Source organism: Pterocles gutturalis, unplaced genomic scaffold (assembly GCF_000699245.1).
Source record: "Pterocles gutturalis isolate BGI_N339 unplaced genomic scaffold, ASM69924v1 scaffold2598, whole genome shotgun sequence".
In the NCBI taxonomy this organism is placed as follows: Eukaryota; Metazoa; Chordata; class Aves; order Pterocliformes; family Pteroclidae; genus Pterocles; species Pterocles gutturalis.
Genome location: NW_010125228.1, coordinates 66,473 through 92,811, shown reverse-complemented (window position 1 = coordinate 92,811; position 26,339 = coordinate 66,473). Strand labels below are relative to the sequence as shown.

General features: G+C 41.0%; 1 protein-coding gene across 1 annotated transcript in view; it reads right to left on the bottom strand.

The window, feature by feature from the left end:
• Positions 1–2,428: 2,428 nt before the first annotated feature.
• RSPO2 (R-spondin 2) overlaps positions 2,429–26,339 on the bottom strand; it is a gene marked incomplete at its 5' end in the record, with an annotated part of 61,824 nt that continues 37,913 nt past the window's right edge. The window contains one exon of the mRNA XM_010078470.1: positions 2,429–3,278. Within this exon, the coding sequence (XP_010076772.1) occupies positions 3,169–3,278 (110 nt within the window). The remainder of the gene's footprint in view (positions 3,279–26,339) is intronic.

Below are 26,339 nucleotides of genomic sequence, written 5' to 3'. Positions count from 1 at the left end.
TGATCCTAATCTGTCTGGAAAACTCTTCTCAATTTGTAAGCTTTCAAACAAGATTTTCACAATATTTTTTATTTACATAAAAAAGAAAAAATAAAGTTAACATGGCATTTAATTGATTATTGCTTTATTTTTAGTTAATTCAAATGAAAATCTATTTTATATTTTTTTTCTGCTCTGCAGTTTTCTGTAATAAAAACTCACGCTGCTAAAGTGAGACATCATGTAAATTCTACAAGTATTCGCTTCTCTTTCACAGACATCTTTATGTTAAGCACATAGGTGTAAGAGGACAGCAGTTCCTAATACTGACATCTGTAATATGGACGGTTTGCATTGACATAACGTGGAATGCAACATTTTTTTTTCCCCAGGAATAAGAGACACATAACAATAACTTATCACTAGCAAAACCAGCTGAGATGCAGTAGGGACCAATTAGCTACAAAATAATTGCTCTAAACTTGCACCTGGGTTTTTGAGTTTTTTGTTGTTGTTGTTGTTGTTGTTGTTTTGTTTTGTTTTGTTTTGTTTTAATTTAAAGAGACAGCTGCTTGGAGGTCAGGATAAGGCAAGGCATATTGAGGATGGACTCCAAATGCAGAATGGGGCTTTGCAATTGTCTCTTCTGGGACAGGTGTATAAGATCTAAAGGGATATCCCCAGGGAACCTGTTCCAGTGACTGACACCCTCTGAGTGAGAAACCTTTTTCCTACTGTCCAAGGAACAGCCCTTTCTAACCTCAGCAGAAGTCTGACCCCATGAAAACCCCTGTGCTATGAATACACTGGCAGGACCCATCCTGCAAAGGCAGCACAGAAAGAGATGTCCAGGACAGTGAAGACACTACACAGGAGCAGACTTGCTACTTAGAGGCTCCTTTCTACACTCTCCTGGAAACTCTGACTATGAAGATGACTGGGACAAGAGAAATCAGTGTATATCTAATGTATAGTGACTTTTCAAACATGGTGTAAGTATCAACAAAATTGCTATTTGGAAAACCCTCAATTTTTCCATGCCAGTGGGAAATAATCTGCATCCACACACCTTCTCCAGTCCTTCTATGGGTATGCTATTCCGAAGGAATACACTCTTTGGATTAAAAAGGACCAAAAATAGTCTACTCAGAAGCTTGTGACATCATTTTATTGTATTTTGTAGCGTTCTTTCCATGACATGCCTAATACAGTATTTGTAACCACTACTAAAAGGGTTGTACGAGGGCATTCACGGCATGTACAGCCAAATCTGAGAACCAATAAGCACACAGGCAGCTACAGTTCTTATTGTATTTTTTTTTTTTAATTGAAGTGAGCATTTAATGTCCGAAATAGCAGCCCAGGATCAGAGCAATCTTACTGTCCTTAATGTGATTCAGTTCTAAGCAAATATGAACATATTGTAAATGAAAGACAGTGAAAGCCTCATGGTTAAGTGGAAATCCACAAGCGGCTCCACAGAACATTCATCTGGGACAAACTACTGCACGTCTTTGTAGCAACACCTGACCTAGCTACATATGGATCTGTTTGTGCTTATGCATGCTTTATTTCCCCAGTTTATTTGCAAAGCATATGACCCAGGAAACAAAAACTGAGATTTGTGGCATTTTTCTAAAGTATACGTCAAAAAGAGTTTTGTGGGGCGTGGGGTCTGTTTGGCCTTTTCCTTGCTCTGTGTAGGTCATACACAAGCTTTAGTCCTAGAACGGGAATAACTTCTCCAAGTGACAGCATAAGTGACAGACATTTTACTGTGGGCTTTTCCCAGCAGATGTTAAAAAATCTCCTGGAATGCAAGCCCGATAATGACAGATTACCAAATTACACATCCTGAGCCATTTGGACTTCCTACTCAGAGAATTTTCTCCACTCCTCCCAACCAAAAAAAAAAACCAACAAACCCAGAACAAACACCAGACACAGATTAAATTTGCTAAACTTCTACAAATAACTGACAATCCTGGGACACCGCTGTTTACTATGGTTTTGAATGACTGAACTCACACATAGCTTTTCCTTTTGTTCCCCCCCTCTTCAAGTAATTGTTTGCTGCATCTGACTGGATCATGACTAACAGAAAAAAAAAAAAAAAACATTGTAAATTATATTTGAAAAAAACGACACTGTCTTAGATACCCAGATCTTTCCACATAATTTCTCTCCTGACACTCCAAACATCTATCATCATCACGCCTCATCTTAAAAAAAAGTTACACTTCTTTATCTGAGACCAAATCCACCGGGGCTAGCTGGGAGTACAGAACAGCAGGAAAGATTTGCAGTTTGCTGGGCTGGTGAGTACACTTCAGAGCTGACACTCCATCGTGGGGTCAGTACAAGGTAGTTTAGCCATCTGAATGTGCTTCATAAATGAGAAAAAAAATCCTGTTTGGAACTATTGGGAAATACGAGAACATACTTAAAACATAGTAAAAAGTAAACATTTACTGGATTATTGTAAAGTATATTACTAGAACCAACAGGACATAACTTTAAACATGTATGAATCATTATACATAAAAATGCGTAGATGTACAGTAAATATGTTTATTTATATGTAGACAGAGTAATATGTACACACAGAGTCTGTTGTGCTTCCGGAACTCTAAGCAGTGATTCCTGTGGTATATTGTCGTAGAGCAGTTTTATTATACAACTGGTTTAACGTCGCAGGTGCTGAGAACCATGCACATTAACGCTAAGTAGGTAAGTCATATCCATTTACTCTTGAAATGTACAAATATAGGAAACAAAGGTCATAAATGCAATAGTACCTACACCTCCAAGACTTCCTTTTTTTTTTTTAAATTTTTTTATTTAAATACACATAAGTCCCCCTCATGGTGACACACAGGCTTTTTTCCTGCTTCCCTTCCATGTCAACGTGTTGACCAGGCAGTCAGGACACAATCTTTGATGCACTTCAGCACCATTTCCACTGATTCAACTCAGTGCACTCCTGACCTTGAAGTCTTAAGGTCAAAAATTAGAGGAAGAAATAAAATAAAAATATATAAATAAAACAAACAAGCTTGTGGGTTTTTTTTTCACAAGTTATTTGCCACCAATACTGTCAAAGCAGCTGAATCGTAGTGCATCCATGGGCAGGAGCATATAGCAGCTTTTGTGCACTTCGCAGAAAATATTTTAAAGAAAATCAAGTCTTTACTGGCTTGTTTTATCTGTTGCTAAAAAGATGCTGTGCTGCTTCTGAGCCCTTTCCATCAAATTCTTTTTCTTCTTTTTCTTGTCCTTTGTTTTTGTTGGCCTTCTCCCTACAAAAAGGAAAAACAAATAACATCCATGAGTCAACTAAGTAAGGAGTACAGAAGCGATGTTAGACCGTAGTCAAAAAACTCCGTGGCACAGAAATTACTGATGGGGACCGCAAAGGTAACGCTGGCTAACGGGCTTTGGGTGGCATCAGGGAGAACAGAAGCGTTTGGCTGGATGCCATCCTGCACGCTGTGGCAGAACAGTGCCGCCTCTGCAGAGCACTGTCGGTATTGCTTAGGGGTATGCTCGGCCGAATTCTCACACCACATTACTGTGCAGAAACAAACATTTCATTACACACTTCTTTCTATTGGAAGTTCACTGGAAAAGAACCAAAATCAGGAAATCAGGATCAATGCAGGAAAAAAGATTCCCAGGCTCCTGGGATGGGAAATATTTTTCCCGTTCAGCTCTAATAATAAATCACAGCCCTTTGGTTATCTCTGCAAAGATACCACGGGCTGAACCAATGCTAGGTACAAAGGCCCTCATTCAGCAACGCGTTACTTTTTAAGTCTATGCTTAAATCCTATCAAGTCTAGTAGGATTTAAGGAGATGACTGAATGCTGTCTGGAGTGAGAATGGTCTGGGTTTTCTTGGCAGTATCAGATACTGAACTATGTGATTAACGGTAAATAATAAGGTTAGTAATCTCTAGAAGAGCAAGGTTTGTAAATTTTCAGGAGAACTAAATGAACTTAAGAAGACAGTAAAAGGAAATTCAAGTAGCAAACAACATAAAAATGTGAAAATGCATTTTTCATCTACATTGTCAGTACATTATTAATTGGGAAAAATGTTTGCCAGTCTGGTTTTGTCTTACTTCCATATTGTTTCTTAATTAAAAAGATGCAAACCAGTATGAAGCATTTTTCTCTATTTGATAATAACACCGAATAAATCTGATTCTAAAATTATCAAAATTTATGATTCATTAGAAATATAGGGGTATATGCTCCAGAGTATGTATTTGTAATATGCTGCCTAGGCTACTATGCTCTAGGAATTATTGGAATACTTGTCTATAAAATAGGACAGGACATTAAGGCAATGAGCACAGGAGTTTAGTCCATATTAAAATCATAAGGGTCCTTGGAGTTTACTTCTGCTTCTCATTAAAGTCTGGCATTAATGCTGCTATGGCATTTTGCCATTTTTAAATCTAGTTAATCCTATACAGTAAAACCTCAGTCCAACCAATCATTAATCAAAGCGGCTTTTAAGTTTAAACTCTTTAGTAGCACTGTATCTAATGACTGGGCACACCTAATGAGGTCAGCGGGAAGGAATAGTTGACACAAAGTGGCATTGCAACAAGATGGTTTGAATTACAGAATTTTCCATGTCAACATTTTATGAGATGATTCTACTAGTCCGTATATCGTAAGGCATTGGAACTGGGAGGAATGTACAGACAACACTGCAGTCTGACTTGCGCTTTAAAAATTCTAATTTATTTTACACAAATCTTCAAAATACTTATTAAGAAAGGTGTAAATGAGGGGAAACAATTTGAAATGAGTGACCAGTGCTGCGAGCGACTCGTCCAGCCCAGCGCCTGGGACCTGCAGCCAGCACCACTCCTGAGGTGACCCTCCATCCCTCCGGGTGACACCTTGCCTGCGTGTCACCTGGCAGAGAGCCACAGGCCTGCCTTCTCCTTCCCAAGTACAGGCCCCCACACCAGGTCTCATCTTCCATCTTTATTTTATGGCGATCTGTTTTTGATAGCCTTTGGTGCTAACAGCAATGGGAGCGAATACGAAGAATTCAGGCAAAGAGCAGAGATCTGAGCACTGCTCAGTTACTGTATTCCTATTTTTATTTTGATTGCATTTTCCCTTGCATACTAACTAGCTCACTAACTTGGCCTTGAAAAGCATTTTTTATCTCTGGGGCTTTTCAATTTTTATTATCAGAATCAGCTCTGAACAGAATCCACAGAATATTTTCAATACCGTGTAAAGTCGTGTGTGCACACAGAAATGTATAGGGCCTAGGAAATATCTGAAATGTAGCAGGATGCAGCGTTCAATTATCCAGTAAATAAAACCCTTAAGAGCTTATCTATCATTCGGTATCTCCTATTTCTGCACAGGCTATTTTACAGAAGCAAGATTGTCAAAGCTATTAATTCAAACCCTTTACTGCAATGTTATAAATTCAGTTTTGCTGTTTGCTTTATAAATCACCAAAGAGGAAGTCTTCATTTTATAAGTAACTTATCCCAATGGTTGATATCTTTGCAGTGGTATTCACTGAACTTTTGTTTGGACCACTTCATTCTGGCAAGCAGATGGGCCACTAATACTCTATGCACTGAAATATTATTGCTAGCTAACAATGCAGCACAGCGTCTAACGGTATGAGAACCGTCGTGGTTGGCCCAGCAAGCAGCAATCGGGTACCACACAGGCGCTCACTCACCCTTCTCCCTCCTGGGATGGGGAGAGAATTAAAGGGGTGAAGGGAAAAGAGACTTGTGGGTTGAGATAGGAACAATTTAATAACTACAATAATATTGAAATGAATAATGATAATAAAAATAGTAGCAATAATATACAAATATACAAATGAGTGATACACAGTGAAACTGCCCACCACCCAATGACCAAGGCCCAGATCATTCCTGGCTAACGATCCTGGAGCAGAGAGAGTCCCAGAACTGCAATCCTGGCAAAGAGATAAGAGCCTGAGAGCCCAAGAGAGAGGGGTCACCCAGAGAGAACTTCTGGACAGATCCTCATCTACATACTGCCATGATGTGCATGATATGGAATAGCTCATTGCCCAATTTGGGTCTCAGTCCTAAGGTCCAATCCTAGGCTAGTAACTGGGGCTGTGCTCCCTCCCAGCTTCTCTTCCCCCTGCAGACACTGGCCCAGCAGAGAAGCTGCATTCTAGCTGCAACTATAAACCTCAGCATGTTATCAGCCTTCTCCTCAGCACAAACCCAAAACACAGCCTCTTACTAGGAAGAAAGTTAACTCTGTCCCAGCCAAAACCTGGACAATATCATATAGATAATGGCACAATAATACACAGGTAATAATGCAATTCCAACATGAATGCCTGAAAAAACACGATTCATGCTAATATTGTCTGTACACCAGAGAGGAACAGCTATGAAAATAATTATTCAACTTGGCTCTTGCTGGATTATTTTTCTTCCTTTTCTGTTGGTTTTTGTACCATTTTCTCACTGCTGCTCTGCATGCTGGTGTATGAGAGACTGGTGGCTGGTTCTCTGGTTTGTCTCATACACTGAGAACTGCACGTTCCCTTCTAGATGGGCCCCCCTGCTCAATTCGGGATATACATGAGAATCATATACACCTGGTTCAGAAGGAGTCTGCGTCACCTTCTGTAAGCCGCAAAGACAGCTTTCCTAACACTCAGGGCACTCCTGATTCTCCAGAATTGAAACGCAGCAAATGTCTCCACAGGGAATCGCAGCCCCATTGCTTGAGATCCCCGGCCCAGACAGACGAGATCAGTTTAGTGTCTGACCTGGTCCTCATCTGCTGTGTAAATGCTGGTGTAGGTACTGCTCCTCTAGCACAACCCATCCGCTGCTGGTTTCGGCAGACGGGGAGCACATGTACACCCACACGAGGGCAGCAAGGTTTTACAGTTAAAACATTTCATAAAAGGAAAAAAAAAAAAAAGCAACAACTGTCCGCAGCTGTATTTCATAGTGTAATTCTCTCACACATTTTCAGCGCTATCACACACAAATTATAATTTTAGAGACATCAGAATGTTTAATTCTCCCTTCTTTATTTAAAACCTTTTTCTCTTCTGCTGACGCCTACTGAATAACGGGACCTGCAGGTACACGCCTGCTTTCCATCCCTGCATTTTCATATGCAGAACTTTCACTGCTAGCAGCAAAGGCACAATGGTGTCCTGGGATAACAGCAGACTTTGCTAAATACACCTTTTAATCTTTTCTTCCTTTTCATTTGCCCTTTTAGGAGCTAAATGTTGCATATGTATTCCCAGCCTACTGAAACTAATAAAGCTGTAATAATAATAGACTAAGAAAATTAGTTTCCTTATGTAAAATGCACAGTTTGATGTTTTTCACACATTCTTATCTATTTGATGTCGGCTTTCCTGATGAAAATCAGGGAAATTTCTATTGTGAGTAAACCCTGTAATCTCTACACAAATCATTACAAAAACACTGGCAGTGCAGAGCTAACCCATGTGCTATATTGCTCAGTTCCTGGCAGCCAAAATCCTGATATTTTCTTTTCAAATCAATAATTTCACAATTTTGAGTAAATTATTATGTCCCAACCAGCACTTCATATACTTGGTGCCTGTATAATAACACCAACACTAGTGACTGAGAAAAAAGCTAATTGAAAATAATCAAAGATAAATTCCTCAACTAAAAGAAATTCGAATTATCCCAAATTTCTGTATCTTGATCCCTTTAGTTTATTCTGTTCTGACACGTCCACTAGGAAATCAAAGGTTTTACTCTTCAGGGCAAGAATAAGCAGAGCAAGGTACAATCTTCCTCCCAAAATACACATCTACTTTTCATCTGGCCTGAATAAAAACAATCTACGCAAAACTATAATCCGATGTCCTGTCCTTCTGGACAATATTGACATCAGACATTGTCATCTGTTTAAGAAATACTGATTCCTCCACAAAGAACGGAATTTACATGTGACAGCCTGTTGAGAGTTCAGTGGGTTTTTTCTCAACTTTAGGGCAAAAAGAGCCGTTTTGCCTTGCTGAAATGCAATGCACTTCCCACAGTGAAGTTTTCCAACGTCTACAGTAGATGGCAGTGAGGTATTAACTGAAAACTAACTTCCATCATTTCAAAAACTATTAATTTTTCTTTGTAGAAGTACCCATTACTCTGCCTAGAACATAAGCCATTCTATTCAGTAATATAAAAATTGCAAAAAATAAAAATTCACACCTATGGGCTCAGAGAAGCAAACAAAAGGAAGTACGCTGGGGGAAGAGAAAAACCAGCAAATTCACGGTGACACGGAAACTCTCAGAAAACTCTGACAGAAGTTTAACCGAATAGCATTGGTGCTGCAGTGCTGGGTCCCATCCTGCTTTCAGTGTAAGCTGTGTGAAAACAGGCGGGTCCCCAATGCAGCCGAAATGTTTCTCTAATGCAGATTTAGCTCCGAGTTCAAATGATACAAACACCAGCCCCATGCAGGGTGCTCACTGTTCTTATCTTAGCCAGCAGCATGTCAGGGCTGATGTTTTTGCAAGCAGAGCCAAGGAAAATATTTCCAATGGCAGGTCTGTGTTTGGTTGTTTTCCTTCCTATCACAGTGCAATAGAAAGCAAATCTCAAAATAATAGAAAAATATTTACACACAGTTAAGAGTATGGGTACAGGTGTAAATATAGTTTAACCCTACAGGCAACAAGTATCTAAGTGCCTTTGACCTTCTCTAGGTTTGACTGGACAATAACCTGTCTTAAAACTCCCTCTGTCCAGTATTTCAAAACAGATTCTTTCGTTTTCTTCCAATTCTTCTTTTTTCTAGCCAATTTAATGGATTTTATCTTTATCTCATCATATATGGACTAGAAAATAAATTCTATTGAGACAAGATTCATTTGTGGCACCTGCAAGGTCTAATTTCAACCTGTGAATTACATTCTGTTCAATCAGGCGTTTCTTCCAGAGAGACACATTACACTGGAAAGTTGGTATTTTTTTAGAGATTTTTTTTCTCCCCTGAAACACGACTTAGTTCTGAAGGGTTTGCCTTCTTTAATTCCCTGTAGGGATTCTGGTCAAGAGCTGAAGAACAATTTTGTTCCAGGACTCACTTTCATTTTTTCTCTCTTTTTAAACTGAAACATCTCAGAAATAGTTTTAATTATCACTTTCACCCCTCTTCAAGTAAGGCTCAGGTGATCCTACTGAAGTTCAGAAAGAAGAGAGGCCATATTAAACACGGGATGATGTTTCATTCACTTCTATAGAGACAGCATGTTTGGGACATGGCCAGTGAGGATTTAAGAGATGTCCTGAGTTCCACGGCGTTACCCCTCAACGCACGACAGGAGCTTTCCCGCTGGCTTGAAGAGAAGCCCTTTCCCGGACCGCCCATCAGGACCCAGCACCCATAACCATGCCAGGCTGGTTTATGCTGTAACCAGTTCACTCCACATCGTATTGCTGCAGAAGGTTTGTTCAGCATCAGAAGCTGGAGAAAGGGCACTTTTCACCCTAAATCTTTATTGTCTCCCAAGAGTCACACACCTGTTCTTCATGGATATCAAAACTGTACAGTCATTTATAAAAACCGGATACGTACAGCATCCCACATGGCACTTAGCTTGCTACAGCTTTCACTTGTGTTCTAGTATCATCGCCCTCACAACTTTACAAACAGCTTTATGGCCATGGCAACACAAAAATCCTTTCCTTATTTTACTATGAACTTAGGAAGATAAAATCACCTGACTGGATTCTGTTAACTATGGTCTGGGACAGATTTTGAAGCTGTGCTCTTCTCTTCAGAAGAGGAGTGCGTGAGGAGTTCTGCAAGAAAGCGAGAAGGCATCGGGACGACAGTCCCTCCGCCCGGCCGGTGCCCCCGCGGGAAGGGCAGCACAGCCCTCCCAGGATGCTGGTGTGATCTGTTTCTGCAGCAAACGTGCCCCAGGGAGAGCCATGGACAGGACCCGCTGGACTAAAGGGTGAGTTTCAAGACTCCAGGGAAAAACCCAGTTCCTTCCCTACCCCAAACCTGCCCCCAAACAGGCACACCCCGACTGTCTTCCACCAGCACATCCACAGGGCGCAACTCCTTTGGTTTTCAAGGGAATTATTCAGATTATACCATCAGACACGGGCTGTTTCATGCTGCCTGGCAGGCTTGGCCGAGAAGCTGTACGACCATCAGCTCTTTGTCTTGCTGTCTGTTATCTCATCCAGAAGGACTGCTAAGCCTGTTTCCATTCTGCCGCACCACATGTGCAGAGCTTTGCTGTACCCCTGGCCCGCAGCCTGGCCGTGGTTCTGGCACACAGGCACTGTCCCTGGGGGCCACCTCGAACTCCAGACCCTGAAGCTGTAAAAACATCCATCGTGAATTTAAAACTACTGAAACAGTTCTCTTCAGACTTCCTCCTTTTCCTCTGCATGTCTGAGCAATGCTTGTTCAACTGCCGGCATCGTTCTTGCCATAGGAAGAACCCCGCACACCCATGCCCACCAAAACCCACCACAATGGGGTGTCCCCATGATGTGTTCATCACCAACTGGCACTTGAGGCTTGAACATGAGCTGGCTGAGCACCAGTAACTCAGGATCAAGGACCTGAGACAAACGGAGCTTAGAAGTGTTTCTTGTGGGCTTTGTCCAAAGTAACGCATAACCAGACCCTGGGACCACCGAAGGAGCTACACTGGTGTACACCGCTCAGGAAAATCTTGAAAAATAATTTTACTCAAGGTGTTGTGAGCCTTTAAAAATATGACAGTTAATGGGTTTCAGTGGTTGTAAAAGATTTTGTATCTTTTTTAGTATTGCAGATGTTATTGAAAGGCATTTTTTCCCTCTTTTTTTTTTTTTTTTCTCTTGTTGTTGCTAATCAGAATATAGTGCAAAAACAGCCAAAAGCAGAAAATTCAATCTGACATGCTTGGAGATTTTCACAGTGAAAGAGTCACCTTGGAAGGAAAATAAATGAGGTGGTTCCAAAGTGGTTATTAAAACAGAAATTCGCACAGAAACAATTCGTGCTGTACTTTCTTTAAATTCTGCTCTACAGCATTTCCAAAGAGATTCAAGTCCACATGTAATAGCAGCATTAGCTATAACATATCCTATATGAAATTTCACGGCAGATGCACATGGGAGCATAGTATGGACAAACCACAAGCCAAACAACCTGTGATGTCTCGAAGTTCATTATTAGACTTAACGACTTCCAGTGTTTTGTTAGCCTGGAAGCCAGCTGAACCTGTTCTAACCTGAAGTTCACTGCATCCAGATTCTCCCAAACCTGCATGCCTTTTCACAGTCTGTAATTCAATAGTAAATACCTAGGTAGGAAAATCAGGTAATGCGTGTCTCTTTACGAATGCTTACACTTTATATTGGTAGAACTGAAAACGTTTTACTCCTTCAAACTTCAGATGACTCAGCGATTGCAAGTGAGAAGCGGGGTCAAGAGAATGGCTGGTGGGATCTCCTACCTAAACATGAGAAATCAAACATGATTCTCCCATGCTGCTGAGGCTAAGAGCTTGTAGCAATGCATTCGGTCTAGATCTGAAGAGAAGAGGAGATGGAGGATCCACCACTTCCTCGGGTAATGGCCCCAGCAGTTAACCACTCCACCACCAGAAAGATCTGCTCAGTTCCTAGCTTACATCTCAATATCCAGCTATTATTTCTAATGATGCCTTTCTGGCCTAGATCAGACTTTTCTCTTTATGCATTTTAGACAAATCTCTGCTCGTCATCTTTCTGAGAAGTTAAACATACAGCAGACTTCGTGCACCCTTCTTTAAAGCTTATTTTGTAGTCCTCAGATAAGGGTTTTCACTTGTACCTGCACAGTTTCCAACTGAACTATCTGTTCCGTTTTCCAGTATCTTCCAAACATGGGTCTCAGACTGGATGTCAGAGTTCTGCTCATACATAGGACAAAACTGGTTTCTTCTTAGAATCATAAAGGTTGGAAAAGACCTCAGGAATCATCAAGTCCAACTTCTTCCATCTTACCAAAGTTATGTAGCCAAGAACTGCATTGGAAATTTTTCTCTCTCCATCGTGGCAGATTCCTGTGATTTCTTCTGCGAAACACTGCTTTTCAGACGCCATTCCTCACCCCGCAGGTGTGCATTCCCAGTCCTAGAACTCTGATCCTCCAGGATAACTTTACATTGAACTAGGTGAAAATTAATTGTGTTTGGATGGGACCCACTTTACAGAGCAACCTGGGTTTTTCTTTAGGTGTAAAGTATTGTTTACCATTATCCTCAGATTATTTGGGTTTTTTTTAATGGTTATATAATTGACAGAAACAGAGAGCAATGCTTACAGACCGTATGAACGCCATCATCACTTTTTCCTAGACATCACGCCCGCACGTGCTTTAATTTTATTTTGAGGTAAAGATAAGAAAACTTTATAGATCTATAAAAGTCCCAAGTCTGGACATTTTCCAGTATCGTAGTTAGTCCTGCCCGTGTCTTCTGTGATGCTCATTTCATCAATCCAAAAGGAACTGATTTTGCAGAAGCTTTCCACATATGTATGTACAGGCTTAGTCCTCACACAAGGAAATTTTCCTTTGAAAGGAATTCTGTTTGGATAAACTGACCTGCTGATGGTACAACAAAACCAAAACCAACCAACCAACCAACAACCCAACTCCACCCTGGGCTGGACTTAACCAGGGCACGCGCAGACCGTGCGGAGCTGGGCGAGGAGTACGCGCGCTCTCCATCCCCGGGCAGGGCTGCAGGGACACCTACAGCGGGGCAGCGCTGCCTTCCCCCACAGCAACCACGGCTGAACAATGGCAAAAGTATTTTACTGAACCGAAGCAAGCCCTTGAGAATGAGTTTATCCACACGAGCTGTTCCATGTGCTTAGCCAGACTGAACAGTGAGGATGTATTTCAACCCTCGGTGCAGGTTATATTTAAAACCACACACTTTTTATATTTAGCACTGACCTGAACAACAGCAACAACAAAAACACGGTTTTGCCCTCCCAGAGGTAAGCGATATTGATTTGCTCGGGGAATGAATGGTCCGCAGCATCTCTGCTACGCCAGCCTATTGCTGCAGCACCCTCAGCACCGCAGGGGCTGTCTTCCCCCCTCACACCCCCAGCAGCTAGGTCCAGCCTTGGCATCACACCATATAGGCAGCAGGATAACACGGTGCCTAATAACACATGAGGAGTGGGCAAATTAGGTTCTCTTCTTATTCTGATGTACGCCTGCAAGAAAGACACCACCATCATCTCCACCATCAGCTTAAACAACCAATCTGAACTGAACTGGAAACTAAAGTTTTTTCCTACATAAAGTGTTCTAAAGTGTATATTCACTGATAAAGTCGAAGAAAAATGTGTGGATGCTTTCTTAAGGAAAAAGGGGAAAAGAATATATATGAAATAAACACAGCACGTAGCTTAAAGACTACTCGCCATAAAAGGCTTTTCCTGATGAAAGTTAGAGATGCACTTAAAAACCAGATGTACACCAAAGACTGTCGATTAGAAACACAGAGTGCTTTCAAAAAATAAATTATTTATTCTAATACCAATAAAACCTTAGTATGTACAGAATGATTCTATGGGTTTAATTAATTGTATGAAAAATAAAAATGTACATGCTATTCCTGCTCCACATCATCACTCTCATGGCTATGTTGGGTGAGCTTCTGATGGATGCGAGATCTTGGCTTCATGATTTTGTGACAGTATTAGCTTAAAGACATTGCACAGCTGAAATTGTTCAATATATATTTATTTTTTACTTAAAAGTGCCTGATGCTAATAATTGTTTGTGGGCCAGAGGTATTTCCACCAGTAGATGTTGAAGCTGGCAGTCACAGAGATCCCAATGGGTACAGTGGGTACCATAGCACAAAACCCAATCCTTGCTATACTGTGGCTGGCTGCAAGGGCTACATCCTATGAATGAAATAAAAAGAGCCAGAGCATGGGTCTGAATCCTGACCTGAAACACTAGCAGGTTTCCTGGCACATTTCTGGCTTGCACCAACTAGGCACTTCTCCTGAGAACGGCACATCCCTGTCTGCACGTTCTTTGCAGAAGATCAAGCGGTGATGAAAGAAACATTTACCTGAACTCTTCAGACTCCTCTAATTTCCAATTAGCAGCTGGTTTTCAGGCTGAACAATTTTTACCGTTCTGATTTTAGATGCACGCATGATAAGACCCTGGCCAGACATGCCAGTGGATAACCTCAGTTACACACTCCGGAGGGGCTGATACTGTTTTGAATGCTGGGAGGAAGGATTTATTTGAACCAAGCTCAGCTAAGTGATTATCAGCTCCACACGCTGAAGTATAGTTGATCTCTGCTGAATGGTAACCATTTCATCATGTTAGCAAATACGCATTTCTTGGCCAGTGCCTCATCGCAATCTGTTCCATGTGTTGATTTAAAACGTCCGGTAAGATTAATAGTGGGTGACAACTGGATCGTTTAGGGTGTGACATACTTATCAAATTAGTCGCAAGTATCCACTCAACTGTTTATTTTCTCTCCTGAGACAATTAATCCACTATTACAGCCACTTGCCTTCGCTCTAATTCAGACTGGAACATTTTCTTCTTGACATTTGCTGATTCAGGAGATTCCTTTCAAAATCCTGTTTGAATTTATCCACCTTCCAGTTATGCTTAGTACCTTTCAGTTTCCTTCTGCGTAGCCAAATAATTATTTACTCCTTAACACTACCCAGTTACCCTTTAAACTCTTTCCACACACACAGGCTTCGAAGACGTGATTTCTGTTGCTGTTAATTTCTGCGTAAATAAACGTTAGATGACAGCTCTTTCCCCAGCCCTGACTGCAACAGGAAACATAATGTACCAACACGCAGTTGAAATAAATGTTTGCAATAAAGAACAAGGATTTCTCCCTGGTTTGCCTACGTAGACAATCACAATCAGCCCAATTACACTGATTATTAGTTAGAAATTGCCACTGGCACAGTTTGTCTCTATCAGAACTATGGAAACACCCCAGAGAAGTGTCACAAAGCAGATCAACTCTCCCCTCTCCATTATGAAGATCCATAACATGCATTAAAAGTTATTTATATGTAATTAACTAAATGGAAAAATTCTGCCACTATAAAGTAAGCATGCCATACAGAAAAAATCAGTTTTAAAATGCACATTAGGATGTAATATCAAGAGTTATTCAGTTAGCGAGTTATTTATACAGGTAAATTTTCATTGATACACAGCATTACAAAGAAAAATACTTGAGCCATTTGAATATTTCTAGAATATTGAAAATAATTTGACCATTTTAAACTACTACTTGATATCTGCATGGACTTACCCAACAGACAAAACACACAGAAACATCCAGGAGTGACTTGTGAGGTAAGAGCAACAAAGCAGCTATTCATGGACAGGAAATGTGTCTATTTAGATTAAGTGACCATAACATTATTTGTTTCCAACAAATACAACCGTATGGTCTTTAAACAATACACTATTTTGAAATACCTCTGACTTAATAAATTAGACGACTGATTTATTTTTGAAAATCTGGATAAATATACAAGTGAAATCCTTGTGAATCGAGACTTTCCATGCCAAGTCGCAGCTACCAGGGATTTTTTATGATTAAGTACAAATTCCTGGAAAACACGGTTTATCACAGAAAAACTGGGAAAGCTTTCACAGTATTTGCTCTAACAGGCTCCACTATAATGGGTTACACATCACTGGACAGGCCAAGAGCAGGGGCTAAGTCTAACACTAAACAATGCAATACGTTACAAAGTGGGAAGACAGTCTTTTTCTTTTCTAAATTATAATAGATGGGATTGATTTCATTCCATAATTTACATAATGAAGAACTTAACTGGCCTGCTAGAATTTCTCAAAAACATTGTTTTGATAAGTGTTCTAAAATTTCATCTGGCAATGAACATCTGGTCATCTTTGAAGAACTGATGTATTCTCTTCCTACGTGCAAGAATGACTGCTTGGGAACATAACTGAGCTTTCAAACAACAGATCAGACAGAAGTTACTATCGCTCGCAGAATTTGGTTCATTCCATGCTGGCCATAGGTCTTGAACAATGCGCTGACCCTCAAATTTCACAAACCCTTAGAAGCCTGTGTGCATAATGTTATGGGCTGAGACAGTCAGCTGGCAGCATGGGAATACAAAACCATGGAAACGGCTGCGCTGGGTCAACCAAGGACCCACCCAAACCACTACCAGTGGCCCAAAACGAACATGTCGGTAACAGTACAAGAGTAAGACAACAATACATGCTCCCTCTCACAAGAAACCTCACCAGCACGCATGAGGCCCGCTATGGACATGGCCATATGGAGTCACTCCCTGGGGAAGGGCTTGCAAACTGGTTTTTGCTGGGCAATGCATTTTCCTCCCAGGGCAGTGGTGGAGTCACCATTCCTGGAGGGGGTCAAGAAACATGCAGATGTGGTGCTTGGGGACATGGGTTAGTGGGATGGGTGGTGTTGGGTTGATGGTTGGACTTGATGATCCTTGAGGTCTTTTCCAACCTCAATGATTCCATGATTCTAGGATGCTATGATCCCGGTAGTGTGCTCACAGGTGAAAGCCCCCCCGGCTCCCCTTCTGCGACTCAGGAACCTCTTTGCCACTTCATGACCCTAATCCTGCAGAGCTGGCTAGGATCATGCAAATAGGACATTTTGGCACGTATGTTTTTTCAGCTGCTTATAGATCAGGCCAGACTTCTTTTGCACAGAAGGGGCAGCAAAACTTGCACCTCTAGGCTTACCGTGGGGAAAAGCATGGGGCATGCATTAAACCTTCAAGTCTCCCGTGTGTTACCTGAGACACAAGAGGCCAGAAAGGATAAAGGAGAATCTGAACTGCTGTACCAGATGAGAGGAACGGAGAGTGGAAGGAAGAGTGGAGCTACAGCTGACCACAACAGGGCTACCATGCTGAAATCAGGATATTTGCTGTCTCACGACCCTCCACGTCAGGCCCACTCATGACAGGACACAAACCGATTTCTCCTGCAATGCAATTTCCTGCTATTTTTCCTTCAAAATAAAGCTAGACTCTAATAAACACTGTATGAAACTTCAAGCAAGGAAGATCCAGATCTGATCATTTTTATATTTTTTTTTTACATTTGGCAGAAAAATACTCCAAAACATCCACCCTAGACAAAGTACTCCTTGCACTTATCTTCAGCAGTGTAAGATCACCATAAGGAGATTTTAGATCCTTTTTAATGGCAAAATATGTTTGCTAGCAAAAATTAGATAATGGAGTATGTTTAGTATTAACTTCTGCCAGGCATAAACAATTTTTCAGTGAGTTACTGCTGAGTCATAGGGCCAACAGCAGTAACTCTTATCACTTCATTTTCTGTCAAATGCTTTAGTCCCACACTTTCCCACTGCGGCTGCTCTGGGCTGCTGAACAATCACAACATGTTTGTGATGTAGCACGGGGACATCACCACTCCATGGCTTTCCAAAGGTGCTTTTTTATTTTAAATTCAGCTCAGCTGAACAACGTATTCACAGGAATGCTAATGTCATATGATAACTTCCATCAAACCAACTTTGAAGACTCCACGTAACGCATTTTTTAAATAAACTATTTTCTACTAGAAGAACGTAAATATAACTAAAGACTTGAGTATTTTTATCTGCAGCAGGAAATTGCAGTGCTTAGTGAAGGATTTGGAAAGCCTGCCTATATCACAACTGCTTTCAGCACAGCCTCTTTAAGGACACACGATCCTACTCAACACAGACAGAACTGCTGACAGCAACCAAGGACGCCCATCACCAGCTATCGCTGAGCTCCGGCACAACGCGCTGCGGCAGCTCGTTCCAGAGCCTCAGCTGGAATAGGAAATTCTCATCTCCTCAAATCAGCATGCTAGATCATTGCACTGAAGTGTTCCTTCACCAATAACACTTGATTTTTTTGCTGCTGACTAGATTTTACGTCAATACCATGAAAGCAAGCTCTTTGGAAATACGCCAGACCTACAGCCCTACACAAACAGCATCCTCTTCTTCACAAAGCATATGCCAAGTATTGTCATACAGAAATACACCAGAGTTTCCATATGAACACCTAAATGAGACCCAGTGCTCCGGGAAACACTGGGAACTCTAACAAGCACCGTCAAACACGCTCCTTTGGGGCTGGATGTCAGGTACCGGTTTCAGAACCACATTGTCAAATGAGTCAGAAGTCATGAGCCAGCCGCAAGTAAAATTCAAACCCACTAGATTTTAAAACAATAATTAATTTCCAGTGGGTTTTTTATTTAATTTCCAGTGTTGAAACATTCACGGTGTCCGTGTTTTCAGACTTTTCCCTGCAGCTACAAAGACTGGAAAATAACTAAACCATGGAAGCTGTTATTATGTGGTGGCTCCAGCAGCTGAGCTTTAAAAAAATCAGGAAACTGGTGACAAAAATCACATGAGAAAGGACTGCAGGGAACTGCCACTAATGTCCTTATTACTACTTTATTGCCTTAGGAAGTAATATAACAGTTCGTGTCAGTGCTGCATGGGAAATCCCACAGTGCTGCTGGAGGAAGTACCTGAGCTGTCTCCACGTGTGCACAGGGGATGAATTTCCTTACAGATTGCAGGGCACTCGCACCTTTCCGTTGGCAGTGATGCTGACAATATCCGAGCGTCATTTCCTGGAAAGTGTCTTTCCAAAATCAGTCATTTCTGATGGAGGGAGAAGCCCAGAGTTTCCACATCACACAGTGAAAAGGCCTTCCCCTATGCTCTCGTTTATTATTGTCTTAGAATAAAACCATTGGAAAATACAGTAAAAGTGGTAGAAAAGGTAGAAAAAACCAATGCAATTGCCGTTGAGCTGACACGATGCCTTTACCACATCCTGATCAGTTCTAGGGAGTTCACACAGTTAACTGCATAACTAGAAATTTTGGTTCACATTAAAAAATAAACCACGCCCCTATCAATAGGTCCACACCCTGTTTTAACAGCCCTGAAAGACGATACTGAGATGCTGACTTGGACATCTGTCTAAAGGAAAATAGAAATAAGCGGTTCTTCTGCACCACATCACTCCCAGTTTTGAAGCGCACACGCTCATGCAGCCAGTCACAACTCCAAGTCCAGACATGCTATTTAAATTCTTACTCTATACTCAACTGGTTGCATTTTTTAAAAGATTTTAAAAAATATTTCTTCTTGGACAACCTTCCCTGAATTAGAGAGAGGCTCCAGAATTGCTCAGTGAAGTGAGAAGGACTGTAGTCACATTCTGGCTCCTATTTTAATTTCACTTTTAAGTTCTGAGATCCCATCACTTTGTGCAACCATTAACGATTACAAAACAGACAGATTTGCTTCCCATTTTAAACCAAACAAGCAATTAAACTTTGCTGGCTTTGACAGAACTTCTGACTTCTGGCAATAACCATGAAGAAGCTTATCAATGCCATGTGAAATCCACAGGAACTTGTCTACAGAACAACACTGACCTGTTCCAGGGAAGTATCTCACCCAAAGAACTAGGGTGTGAAGGCTTTACAAGCTTGAGGCACAGTTTGAGATGCTGTAAAACTATGAGGCTGTAATAAAGGAGGGGGGGAAGGGGTGTTCCCCTCCAAAGAAATGAAATTTCTTTTATCTCCCTGAAAACAATAATTCAGATGGTTTGGAGAAAAGTAAGAGAAAAGTAATATATTATCCTTTCACAACATACTCCACCCGAAAAACATTCTGGAAAAGCCGTATGAATCAACTTCTTGAGAGCTTGAAATTTTCAGGACAATTACTTATTTCATAAAAAACTCCAGTTGAAAGAAATATTCAGCATGTTATAAAACTCCTTACGAAACACTCTCCTGGTTCTTGTGCCATATCTATTACTGCGGTCTGCAGAAACGATAAATCCCTCTTCTCCTTTTCCTGGCCGTAGCTGCAAGAGAAAACCAACCTTATCTCCCCGGATTTTTCCATTTCTGTGTCTGGGACTCATGATCCACTGGCTTCCCCGAAGAGGTATTACTGCAGCCTGTGCTCAAGCTGGCATTGGGCTGCAGAGCCGATTAAGGAAGTCTGGGGGCAGAATAATCACATACTGAGTGCTGCGAATTACAGCTGGCAGTATACATTCATAAGTCCTGCAGAGAATATATATATTTATTCACCTTCAATGATTACGAAAAATTGATTCTGACCATTACATCAGGATGTCAATATTTTGTATTTTAAACCTGGCACGGTCTGTAATGAACTTGAAACCAATGTCCCTTTGCTTCACAGCTGATCTCCCTGCACTCACCACGGTACGTACTTTCAGCTAGAAACCTTCCACCAGCTACTCTTGCTGTCTACTGTGAAGCCTAACACAGGACTTGCTCAGCAGATATTTTTTATCTGTGGTGTTTTTATGGCCAAGAAACTTCTTCAGCCATCAGTTATCAGATACAATCTCTTTTCTTCTGCTGTAAATACCAACAGTGCCACCTATACATCACTCCTAGCACTATACGGCAGAGCTGTGAGCTGATTTTTAGTGCATCTGTCCTGCATCATCTTTTGAAATGCTTAAAATTTATTCTCTTTATTTGGCCAAACTGCGGGTTTTCTTTGCTAGGCCTCACAAAAGTTGTATCTTCTAGTTTAGATGTTATAAGGAACAGACGGTAAATCAGAAGGTAGAAAAATAATCTGGTCCATAAATTCAGAACAAAAATACAAAGCTGGAATTTAACCATCTTTGTGGTAGTTTTGAACTAGCTTTGGTTTAGAAACCCTTGAGGCACCTGTCATTTCAAGCAGCGGATAAATGTTGTACTTCTGTCAGTACTGAAGATACTACAGCATGAAACCTCAACGCAATACAGCTTCAGGACAGTTATCCTAGCTCTGATCAGAGCTGCCTGGCACTTGCATCTCGTCAACAGCTAAGGTTTCATTGTGCAACTTTAAAAGCAATGAATTAAGCAAAAAAGTTTGACAGTTTTTGCAGTACTCTTTCTACTGTGCTGAACTCCTTGTGTAAGTACAGTTGGCAAGCCATTCGAGAAGTTCCCATTGGTATCTGACAGAGAAGCAGAATAACCAAAGAGCTGGCTGGCATCTTCATCAGGAGTTCACTATCCCGTGTGCCATGGTGTCAGCATGGGACAGCCATGTCACTGGAAATACCTGTGGTCTTTATGCTACGCGATGGTGCAATTCAGAGATAGTTGCTTGAAAGTCATGGCCCTTGTTTGAACCTCTTGAACAAAGTTTTTAACAAATCCCTTGTGCTGTAAAGCACCTGCTCATGTTGGTATCTGCATGCCTCCCTGCTCACCAGCAGAGCCTGGCTTGGTACCAGGTTCCCAGAGGTTATCAGACTCACGTGTCTGATCAGCTAGGAATGCCAAGAATTGCCCATAGGAAACCAATTAATTATAACCTGAGTAAAAAGGCTAAAAATGGACAAATATCCAAACAGTCAAGCTAATCAGGTTCTACAAGAAGAAAGATCTCGAATAGTCTTAAAAGATGAGCTTTTAAGCCCCTTCAGAAGCGAAGCCGTGTCAGGTTACACAAACCAAATAAATATAGAATCATGGAAAAGGTTGGAAAAGACCTTTAAGTTCATTGATTCCAACCATCAACCTAACGCTGCCACATTTCACTATGTCCCTCACTGCCACATCCACACACTCCGTATGTTTCAGAGAGAGGACTTATTGCATAAAGGAGCTCTTTGGGAACCAAACTCATTGGTGCAATATTGAGTCCACAATAATGAATACTGCTTCTACGCTCGATCATCTAGTGCAGAACATACTGACACAGGAACAGCACCGAGTTACCTGTGCGGTACTGCATCACTATTTGACATGTTACGACTCATTTTAGCCTAATTCATTCTCAAGACTGTGCCCAGAAAATGATTTAAATCTACCCATTGTTAATGTGAGGCTATAACACCATGTAAAGCCCATTCAGAGGAGAGATGCCCTCTTCATCACCATCAGTTCTTGCTGTCTATGGCTCTTTCTCTCTGCTCATCTTCCTGATCCTTTTCTAAACATTCTCTGCATTTGTAGTTCTTCACAATGAACCTGGAATTCAAACTGCTCTAGAGGAAGATATTTCCATTCATCTCCGAGGTGCAAAGCAAAAAGTACTATGGGAACCAGTGGTGTCCAGGCCTTCCAATCTGAGGCAAAATTAGCTCCAACTATCTCAGAAACCTCTAAAAAAAAAAAAAAAAAACAAAAACCAAAAACCAAAAAACCACAAAACACACAACAACAACAACAAAAAAAACCCCATCAAAACAACAAAAGCAGATCTTTTCCTCCACTGCCCTCCTTCTGGGCTGCTCACGAGAGGTAAAGCTGCAGAAGTACCGAGAAGCTCTCTATGAAGGATCTCCACAGCACACCCTTTAGAAGCAGTACAGCTGTTTTTTCTAACACTGGCAGCAACTCGATCCAGGGAGAGCATCTGGGGAGATTGCTCCTCCACCTACTCCCTGCTGGCACTCCCCCGAAGCTCCTGTAGCCAGCTGGTGACAGTTAACCCCATTGAACCTGCCCTACAGCAGAGACTGGAACCTGCTGCATGTATGGATTGAGCAGCGTCCCTTTCCAGCATTTTTGTGAGCCCGTCTGTGATAATTATTTGACCGGAATAAACCCCCAAGAGAGGGAGTTTCCCAAGCTGGCGCTCGGGAGCTGTGCATCCATACAGCAAATCCTGGAGTGATGGAATCACAAACATCGCACCTCCCGGTCTGAAATCACGGTGTCCGCACAGCACTGCGCCGGGTCTAACGAATCCTGTCTCTCAGCAGCGGTAATTAACTCTTGCACAGCATTATGCTGACACTTTGAAACTCTGTTTCTGGAGCTGCCTTACACAGCACCAGCTGGAGAGCCCCTGAACCACCCAGCGCTGGCGATGAGCCGGTTCCGTGTCGGATTTTCAACGGCATTGGGAACCAGGCGGTGAAGCAGCACGTGGATAGGCTTTACCGTCCGCCCCCAGCTAACAAAACCATCAATTGGGACCCAAATGTTCCTATGTGATTTTTTTTCTGTCTAAAGAGCCAAAGAACAGGAAGAAGCCATAAATGTCTCTTTCTCAGATTCTTTCCTCTCTCCTCCTCCTTGATGGGTTCTCTACTCTCCAGATTCACGCTGTCTGGCTGTGAAACAGGAGGAAACAACTTCTGCTGAATTCCTTTTGAATCCGTGACGCTCCTGTCTTGGACTGCCTTAGGTTAGAATTAGAGCATCATAGAATCACTTAGGTTGGAAAAGACCTTTAAGATTATGGAGTCCAATCGTAAACCTCACACTCCCAATCTACCACTAAAGCATGTCCCTAGGTGCCACATTGACACTTTTAAATGCCTCCATCCAGGGATGGTAACTCAACCACAAATAATGGCAATAAATAAATTGTGCATACAACCTTCTAATGATTGGAAAAATTATGTGAAACTCTTCCTAAAAGAATATTTCCTACTATTTTAACTAAAAAGGAGGATTGAAGGATAATTTAAATCCAGAAGGCTAGAGAATGGATTCCTTCCAACAACATAATAGAAAAACAACAGCAATTTTTAAAAAGTCACACGAAGTTTATACCTGAACTAATGTGAATGAACACGAATCAAATGCCTGTGTAGCACAGTTATTTAATCTCTTAGCTCACATGTGTGTATGCATGTTCTTTTCTGCGTGTATTAGAGTTTTAGTTGCTCGGGTGGGGGTTGGTTTTTTAAAACAAGCACTGTAACACAAATTCAGCTGAGACATTAGGTGTGCAAGGGAAGTTTCAGAACAGGATTTCATAGATCCATTCAATCACATTTTTCCTCACTGATATGACCAAATAACACACAGAATACACTGTCTGAAGAATAATGTTCATATTAATCACTATATCTCTGTTCTATAGCTGTGAACATCAACACGTCATTGTAGGTTGTCAGGATGTAACAGATTTGTTGTTCATCAGCCTTAAGGAAAGAACATATCTGTTCGTATTTCATCATTAACACACCTTAATTGTATTTACTGCTTTGATACAGAAGTATGGAGAAGAACACTCCTCTAGCAACAGATCCCTAATTTTCCTATCCCTGCTGCAGGATGGAAAAAGAAGACAAACACACAAGAAATATCAGTGGAAGTTTTTTGTTTCTAAGAAAAAAAATAATATAAAATACTGTATTTTAATGCAGAAAAGAAAAATCAGATTTTCTTGCTATATTTCAGCCACTTTATGGTATCCTGTTGGCTGAGAGGTACACTGTGTAACTTTTATCTGCAAATCTAAGCAGCATCGGGTATCGAAGTGCTCCGATACAGGTACATACATACATGGCAGAAATATTCACATCTAAGTGCAAATGAATGCAACATTATGAAAATGTAATTTCACATTTGCTGTGCATTTTTACATTTTTCATTTTAAAACAAATAAAATAACACAATTTTTCCTATCATGTATATATCAGCATCTCACAAATAAACATATGAAGAGGAACAGAGAATGATTTAATCTCTGAGGACTGTCAGAGTCATAGCTAACCCTTGTTTTCTCACAGCTGCCCTGATTTAACAGGAGGCTGGAGAAGATGACCTTCCAAGGTCCTTTCAAACCTGAACTACTAATTAGATTTTTATTCTTTTAATTATTATCAAATACAAATTACAACCTTTGTGCTATTTTTAGAAGTTGGCACAAACTTATTGATAATATAACTACACCTCTTGCCTATGTGACTTAATTTAAAACACTTCAAGTCTCGTTGCAGGCAGTCTCACTGAAATCAGCAGTATTACAGGTTTCATTTTCCTTAGGATCTGGATTTCCTTTATTATGAGTTTTCACCTGCAGCAGTCCCTTCTGAATGTGACCAGCTAAAGGGTAGAAAAAACCCCTCTTAATATCCTCAGCACAACATTCTCCCTACGAAGCAGATGTTGACAATCCAGACGAGCAGATTCCGCTGCTGACAAAAGCTCGTTTCCTGAACAAACTGACTAACGAGCATGCCAGGCCCCCAGGGTCAAGCCACACTGTAACACAGGGCTTGGTTTCTGGAAAGTCTCCAAACTCCGTTTATCTCGCACTTGCTCGCTCCTTCACAAAACGTGCAGAACGGCCATTGACCAAAGCACAACAACGTTTGCTCAGAACCATTGCTTTCCCAGCCTGCACTGGGCAAACAAGCGTCTTTGGTAAGCTCTCTGCTAATGCTGAAATGGTTTTTTTTTTTCTTTCAGAAGCTTTGAGTTATGCTTTGTAACTGAAAATTATGGGTTATATTTTCAGGCGAACTAAGGCCAAGCCTTCTTGGTCAGAGTGTAATGGGTGTTCACAAAACACATCAAGGAGGCAAGTGCTTGGTGACACCAATATTCCAGCAGAGGCAGTACTCAGAGGATCTGTACTTAATGCAGTTTCTACCTGTCTGCTGAGGGAAAAAAAGGGTAGATTTGGTCCAATGCTACTGCAAAATGAACAGAAAGCTGCAGTAGGCAATGAGAGCATATCGTTGTAAATACTACGTACTACAGTCTCATTCAAAATGCTGGTAGGACTTGTAAACACTAGTTTTTAGTATCATAGTGATAAATAATATTCCAACGTCTTCAAGATTCATGCCATACTAACCAAAGGAGCAAGATCTTACTGTTTGTAAATTTTGTCATCTTTCCCAGACCCACAACGCGTTCTGTTCTCTGCCATCCCTCTTCAGATCACACCCCAATTTATAAGATAATCTTTTCCAAGTACGATCATTTTCTTTCATCTATAACTTGCCACATACATTTATGTCATGACTTGAACAATGAAATGAAATCCTCAAGTTACTAAAAATGTCAGCAAATTAGACTGGACTTTTCTTTAAGATTTGAGAAGTGCAAGCAAATCTAGAACTGAAACACAGTTCTGTATCTGCATCTCTACAGTACCTCTGCTGGCCTTTCAATGTTTCCTTAGACTGCTGTAGTTCTTTAAGTTAAAATAAAGGTACATTGTCCTATGTATCTTTTAGATCCTATGTAAGATTTTGAAAATACAAGTGTGCAGCATTCAGCCAAAGACAATTAATTCAACAGGTCAAACATTAATAAAGTAAATTAAGAAATCAGGGCTTCCAACTAAGCTTCCATACAGATTAAAGCTAAACTCAGAAATGTGTGAAACAACAGTTATTACTATATTCAAAACATTCGTCACAGTCTGCATGTTATTTCAACATCAATAAACTGGGACAAATCAAGCGATCTCAGCACTATAACAGACATGGTAAAGACTTGTT